General features: G+C 46.6%; 1 protein-coding gene across 1 annotated transcript; it reads right to left on the reverse strand.

Annotated features, from left to right (window-relative positions):
- Positions 1-1,732: 1,732 nt before the first annotated feature.
- LOC131880933 (ETS-like protein pointed) lies at positions 1,733-6,427 on the reverse strand. Its single transcript, XM_059227665.1, has 4 exons — positions 5,725-6,427; positions 4,130-5,224; positions 3,173-3,528; positions 1,733-3,051 (listed from the first exon to the last, which is right to left on the reverse strand). Exons 1-4 carry the CDS (start codon positions 6,166-6,168, stop codon positions 2,901-2,903), a joined length of 2,046 nt encoding a protein of 681 aa, XP_059083648.1. The 5' UTR covers positions 6,169-6,427; the 3' UTR covers positions 1,733-2,900.
- Positions 6,428-7,363: the final 936 nt, after the last annotated feature.

Below are 7,363 nucleotides of genomic sequence, written 5' to 3' on the forward strand. Positions count from 1 at the left end.
TATGGGGACAGGATGTGTATGTGGGTCTTGGCTAGAGAAAGAGAACCTCTTCATCCACACTTTGAAGCACTTTGGACCCGTGAAAATCTGTCTCAAGGGAGAGTCAGGTCCTAAAAGCTTTTGTCAGTTTGAATTAAACACACCACGTCGTTGGATGTTGGATGTGACGAGACCTCGATAAAAAAGGAGACCCCGGAGGTCATGTCTCTACAAGACAAAGTTCCAAGCATCGGACAACGAGCTATCCAGAGGATATGACGTCTTATTGGCGCCACGTGTTTTCATGATTGTCGCGTGATTTGGATTGCCTTGGCATCGCGCAGAATGATCAGTTGAGTCATACCTCATGTACATACTAGCCTGAACAACAACTCCATGTTCTATGTTCTAGCCTGCAGACACTTCAGTGGCAGAGGCCCATTATTTGAAGGGGAATCCCTCCCTGCTTATAAACATGGGCAGGAAGTGGAGAAGGAGGTGTTAATGGTCATGTCAGAAGATAGAAACACATGAAATGACACAAACACACCCAGAATAGAGCCAACCCTAGATCATTCATGATGGGAGATGGGACTAAAGCACTTTAGATCGATCTGAAGACCACCAAAGCACCTTGAACTGTTTCGCCAGTGGAAGTTTGCGGTGAACAAATACGGGATATGTCACATTTTTTTCCAAAACAAAAATGAGATCCAGCACTGAACTTTAGTACATTTGGCGCTTTAAACGGGGACGCTTTGTGTGTGGGAGGGAGGGGCATGTCACCAATGGTCGAAGACAAAGTTTTTAGCTCAAACAACAGTGATAAGGGGATCGTGCTCTCGTCGACCACATGCCAACATAATCATGGCATGCTTCGAAATTTGAACATATCTTGATATGGAGATTTGGCCGCACCATTAGGGCTTTTTCATGATAATTTTCAATGATTTGATTGCCCCTTCGCATTTGTTGTTAGCAACAACGTCATATCAACTGAGTCATATCTTCAGGTACATGAGACACAGAGGCTTTAGTGCCTTTATTTTACCTCGGAATTGAGACAAGGCGAACGTGCGTCAGCTTGTTATGGCGGTAGACTTCTGAAGTTGTCACGGTGAAATCACGACCTAAAACAAGTACTCCCCCCCCCCCATTTCCCTAGTCAAACCCGCTTTGAGATGCCTAGAAAATTGAAATCGATCCGTTCCATGGGCTCGATTGTTTTGACTAAGCCCTGGAGATTCTGAGGGTTCTTCTAGACAAACAAGTCCTTCCCTGGACAGAGGTCTACTTCTATCACACAGATTATTATGTGAAGGTTTTGAGGGGAACAAGAAGAAGAAGCAGTAGCTTTTATGATCATAATAGAGGCAATCAGAAGGCTCTCTGTATGTAAGCTATGCCTAACTCTCAAAATCAAATCGGAGCCCAAGTTGTCGAGGAAACATCAATGGCGCCAAGCAAGTCAATCGGCCTGATGGCCTAAATCCAAAACGTGCTCGTGAGTGCGCTCGTTATTGAATGAGTGAGTGCCCGGTGAGCACACATAATACACCTTTTTTATGGCTGGCCATGAATGATGTGGATGATGAAGACGAAGAAACAGAATTGGAGCTTCTGGAGAGTGTTTTTGCTCATATTATATCTCTTTGTGTTCCCACCGGAATGAATGTGACTTTCAAGCTTTTCGAGCTTTCGAGCTTTCCAGGTTTTACGTTGTGCGATACCCGTGTGTGTGAGCATTGAGCTTTCCCGGAAAGTTTGGTCACAAATAGAGATTTATTTTCAAGATAGATCTGGATGATTTTGTGTCATATAACAGCCACTAATAATAAACAAGAAGGTTCTTTTGCATATGGTTTACTTGAGTGATGTCGTCCGTGGTTGGAGGATAGGTTGTGTTTTGATAGAAAATGCCCAAACAATTGAATGAGAATGGATGGCAACCAGAATATTGATGATCATCACTGTCGCTATGTACAAAACTAGTAGATTTGGTATGCGCTGCAAATTCAAGAACTTGTGTTCTTGAGAAAACGAAGGGAAAAAAAGATGAATTTTGGGAAGGACAGAGAAATAGTTAACTACTACAGGAATATCGAGAAGAGGGAAAATCAGCGGTTAGTAGGAGGGATATGCTTCTTCATCACAATAGCAAAACAATGGGTGGTTGACTTATCATCATCAGCAACATCATCAGCATTGTGACTACTATTATTACTTCTTATACCATGAAACGTGTTTAGCTGTCGGATGCAGGGCTGTTCTAAGATCTAAAAATGCAGGTTTACGTCAAATTGCCAATAGTTTGGGGATGTCATCACAGTCTTTTGAATAACTTTGTTTGTTGGTTTTTTCTCACGTGGAATCGATCGGTTTTTGGGGGGGTTCGGGGGTTCGAGGGTACTCTGAAGTGACCCGGAATGCCATGGGTAATTCGCTTTCAAATGCACATACGCTCACACATTTACGAACAAACTTTTACTCTGTTTAACACCAGGTACGACGTCGCGACAAGAACAAGTCTCAAGTTTGTGTACTCTCTGTACTCGACAAAAATAGTCAATCAATGGACTAATAATAAAAATGATAATTGTTGCTGCTGCTGCAGATTCGGTTCGAGGAGTTACTGTTGCGCTAGAACGGCTTTCGTCGCACAAAAAAGCGAGTTACTTGAGATCCATGATACGAGCGGGAAGCGAGATTCTGACCGACGACAACAACGACGACGATGTCTTCTTCTTGGGCCGTTTCTCCGCTCTTGTTTGTAGCGAGGTCAGCAGTCAACAATCAAAACAATGAAGGGCTGAGGAGCCAAGGAGCCAAGGAGGTTGACTCGGGATGAATAAACAGCCGATTTCGGGTGTTTGGGTGTGTGTGTGTGTGTGAGAGTGAGTGAGTGTGGGTTCCGCTGTTCTTTAGTCTTCCTCTTTCTTTTCCATTTTGAGGTCAACCATCTGGTGGATTTCCTCGGGGCTGTAGCCCAGAAGCCCTTGTAGATCACAGACAAAGCGGTAGACGTAGCGTTTACCGGCTGTTTTTAAAATGATGTTCTTGTCGTAGTAATACCTGCAACAACAAAAATGGAAACCCATCAAGGTTTTGGCGGCTCACACTCGTCCTTGGAACTCAAAATGTTGTGTCTCGATCATAGTCGGGTTGGTCATGGGCTTCAATCAAATCAACTCACCTCAACCCGCGAGAGAGCTTCTCGTAGTTCATCTTTGGCTTGTTTTTCCGGATTCCCCATCGACGAGCCACCTCATCGGGATCGGTCATCTTGAACTCCCAGCCATCGCCGGTCCAAGATATGAAATGCTGACAGTTTTTGTCGGTGAGGAGCTCCAAGAGGAACTGCCACAGTTGGATGGGTCCGGATCCGGTGAAACACGGTCCGGACGGTCCACCCGAGGGATTGGCACCGTAGGAGGTGAGCATGGCAGCCGGGATGAGAGGTTTTTGACTAATGACATCCCCGTTTCCAGAGAGAGACGTGATTTGAGGTTGGGGAATGCCAGGTGGAGTCGGCTCTCGGGCTGTAGTGCTCTGTGAATCAAAAATAGACGGGACAAATTAGTATCCAGTCATCGGTTTACGATCCCTTTCGGATCATTATGAGAGAGTTCTTTCTTCTTGCCCCGTTTTTTTAAGGCTAGTGTACATGCTGGGACTCGGTTATTCGCCAGGGGAGGGAATGTTTTCCGAAGATAATTGGTTTACAAGCAGCAGACCCGTTGTTTCAGGAGAGATGGCCTCAAAAACATGTTTGAGATTGAAAATCGGAGTGAAATGAAGACAAATGGGTGAGATACAAATCTTCTGTGAGTGCATTAGCTCCACTTGAAGTCGGTGCACTATGAGTGGGAAAATAATGCCGCCGAAACGACAAGTATTTTTTTTTCTCTAAGCCAAAAATTGGACTGCCAATCAGAGTGAAGGTTCTCATTCTCCAGATACAATGGAGTCATGCATGATTAGACAGAAATCGGCTTCTTTTTATGACATCCAAAGATCAATGTGTGACATTTGGATCTGATGCAGCACACACTTGTGCTATAGTTGCTAGACTCAAGATCACTTTGGGAACCTTCAGCAATAATGAATTTACTTGCCTTGATGGCTATCTCTTTCTCTCTCCCTCTCTTACCTGTAGAAAAGCTGGGTGATGGTGCATCCCCGGAATGCCCACGGACGAAACGGCGGGATGGAAATCCGGAGGCTGGTGCCAAGAGTCATGCTGGGATGAGATCGGTGGGTATCCAGTCACATTCACTGAATTCCAATCACTGAATTGGTCGCCATAGCCACCGTGGTAGGACGGGACTCGACCACCAACCATGGGCTGGCTACTGTACTTGTGCACGCCACTGTCCATACCACCATGGTAACTATATTCACTGCTCGTGTCCACGGTAGATCCAGCCGTGGACCCGTTGTAAGGAATAAAATTGGGGTCCACGGCGTAACCTGAGCTGGGTGGCATTGTTCTTTGATGATGGGACGGAGCACACGGAGGCGAATTGCTAGTGTAGAGAAGACGGTTGCCGTTGATTGACATTGCACTAGTTGACGAGGGGTTGACTACGGACTGAGGATGGACTTGGTGTTGTGGTTGGGGCGGGCTTTCCAATTGAGTATAGGTCCTCTGGTGATGTTGTTGCTGTTGCTGCTGTTGTTGTTGCTGCTGTTGAGCTTGTACCATATTGTTGTGGTGTTGTTGTTGATTCATTTGTTGTTGCTGTTGTTGATGATGTTGCTGTTGTTGATGTTGTTGCTGTGAATGTTGCTGTTGTTGTTGTTGTTGTTGTTGCTGCTGCTGTTGGGATGCATAGTTGCCATTTTCACTGGTGGTGGAGGTGGGGACAGTGTATGCCTCGGAGAAGTTCGATGGGACGTTTTCAATGTTCTCCCGATCCTTCTCCACGTCTTTTTGCAAGATCTCGAGGTGAGCCCACAGAATATCACCCATGAATGGCGGGGCTCGAGCCAAGAACTCCTCCTTGGAGAGAGAGCACACCTCGCGGCCGGTCATTTGGAATTGCTGAGCAAAATGCGATGAGTTCGGACCTGCTAGGGAGAATTCTCGGATTGCCCACGAGAGCCAATGTCCCACATGGTCCTTGCTCCACATCTTGGGATCTCGAGGGACAGCTAACCGCTCTGAATCCTTGTCCCAAGACGCGTACGTTGTCTTGAGCACCTCATTCACCTTTTTGTTTGTACTGGGGGTGAGTGGAGGGACCTGGAAAATAGGGGAGGAGAAAGAGATAAGTATGGACCGTCAAAATTCTTCCCCCAAAGCAGGAAACTCGAGACGTTGATGATCAGGACACGAAGTTTGATCAAAAATGGTGGTCGGCTCTCTCTCCCCTCAAGAAAAATAAATGTCGCCTTCCCATTTCCCATAGTGACGTTCTTCATCCCTTGCCTTCGCCTTTCATTGCTCATTTCAACCCCTGAAGAGATGTCAATGGACAGATTGCTGGCATTTTTTGGGTGAGCCAAGATGTAATTTGACTCTTGGAGTGTTAAACATCCAATATCTCCCATCTCTTTCCTGTCGGTCAGGTCCGCTCCCATTTCCTCTCGCTCAGAGCTCATTCATGAAGAATTCATAACAAAAATAATGGCATGAGCTGAATACCAGTACTGTTTTCCAAGTGAAAAATGTGGCTATGAGTTTTAAACTCATTTTTTCGCAAACATCCTCGACCATCACTTATTCCTCCATTCATTGCTTACCTGTTGTGGCATGTCTATGCTGGATTCCTGGTCAGAGAGATCACTAATGGAGGGCACTTTTTGCATCCCATTGACTACACTGCCTTCTTCAGGCTCATGTTTGATTTCCAACTTAAAGTTTACTCGGCCTTTGGTACCGGATCGAACGTTATTGTTCTTGTTCGTTTGTTGGCACGAAGAGCCGTTTCCGGCAGATCCGCCTGATGTTGAGGCGTTACTGGAGTCCGAAGAGGTGTTCATCAAGGAGCTAGGGTTGCTCCCCGACAAGCTATCCTTGTGAATGAGAGGTGGGGGTGTGGCTTGGTGGAGACTGGTATGGGCGTAGAAGTCCATGTTATGCACATGGTGCATAGGTGGTAAAACGGATCCCCCATTGGAGGCCGGATTCCAAGGATCATGCCAAGCTGAGACCATAGAGGCAGGGTTTTCCAGGGCGGACATCATGAAGATCGCTTTGGGCTCTTCTTGGTGTCAGTGAGGACAATCGTTAAAAGGGAATTCACTGGATCTGAACTGATGCACACCACATTGCACTTGAGATTTAGCTTAGAGATGGGAGACGTGTTAATTGAGATTTAGCAAACAATCTAATAACGACACACTTCAATGAGTAGTAGTAGCAGTAGTAGTAGAAGTAATAATAATCTAGTCGCGCTTCTGAGGGACACGTCCAGTTTGTCAAAGATCCGAACGAGTACTGAGTATGAAAGTCCGTGAGAGTGGCCAAACCGATCAATTCCCCACCCAGCTTTGTCTGTCGGTCGCTCGGTCGATCGTTCGCTCTCGTCGCCACTCGTTGAACAACACTTTTTCCTCCCCCCCACCCTCCCCAAGACAGACGATGAATTGAGGAGCTTTGGGATATTGGTGTTTGAGCGAGTCTCACGCGGTCTAGAGGCGAGAGAGATGGATCTCTCACACTCAACAGTAAACCACCGCGTGATCTGTTGTTGCCTGGGAGTTCTCAGTAGCCAATGCTAGGATTACTACTGCTCCTACCACCGTCAACCTGCCATGATTATGTCGAGCACCTGGGACTCCATGAACGCCATCGTTGCCTGAAAAGTTAGATCACGGTGAGGAGAGAGAGCCACACAGATGGAAGAGTACGAGAGACTCTGGCGTTGAACTCTATTTGCCTCCGCCTACTTTTTGGCCAAGCGCACTATGGGTCTTCTTTTTTCCTAAGCATACGTGAACGGGAGCGATCACCAATGGAAGCTATCCAAGGGCCAAAGCTCAAGAGACAAGAGGCCAAAAGCACCGGTCGAGGGTGGCGGAGGAGCGTTTTGGGGACTAAGATTCCCACCCAAGCGAGAGTGGCGGAGGCCGAGGAGGACCAAGGGGAGAAAACGAGCAGCAAACTTGGAATTGACGAGGTTTTTTTTGGCGCGATGCTCTCCAACTTGAAGTGGGGATTTGGTGTTTGGAAGACTCGTTCGCTTGGCCCGAGGCTTGGTTGAATGCGAGGAGAGGACGTACCCTGCGTATATAGCGCACACATCCATCCATTCATTCATTCAAGTCAAGAAGACGTTAGAGAGGCAATTGTGAAGACTTGAGAAGAAGAAGGAGGAGAATTACTCTTGAGTGTAGTATGTAGAGTCGTAATACGAACTTGAAGTGGAAAGTAGGTGCG

This window comes from Tigriopus californicus, chromosome 5, assembly GCF_007210705.1.
Source record: "Tigriopus californicus strain San Diego chromosome 5, Tcal_SD_v2.1, whole genome shotgun sequence".
In the NCBI taxonomy this organism is placed as follows: Eukaryota; Metazoa; Arthropoda; class Copepoda; order Harpacticoida; family Harpacticidae; genus Tigriopus; species Tigriopus californicus.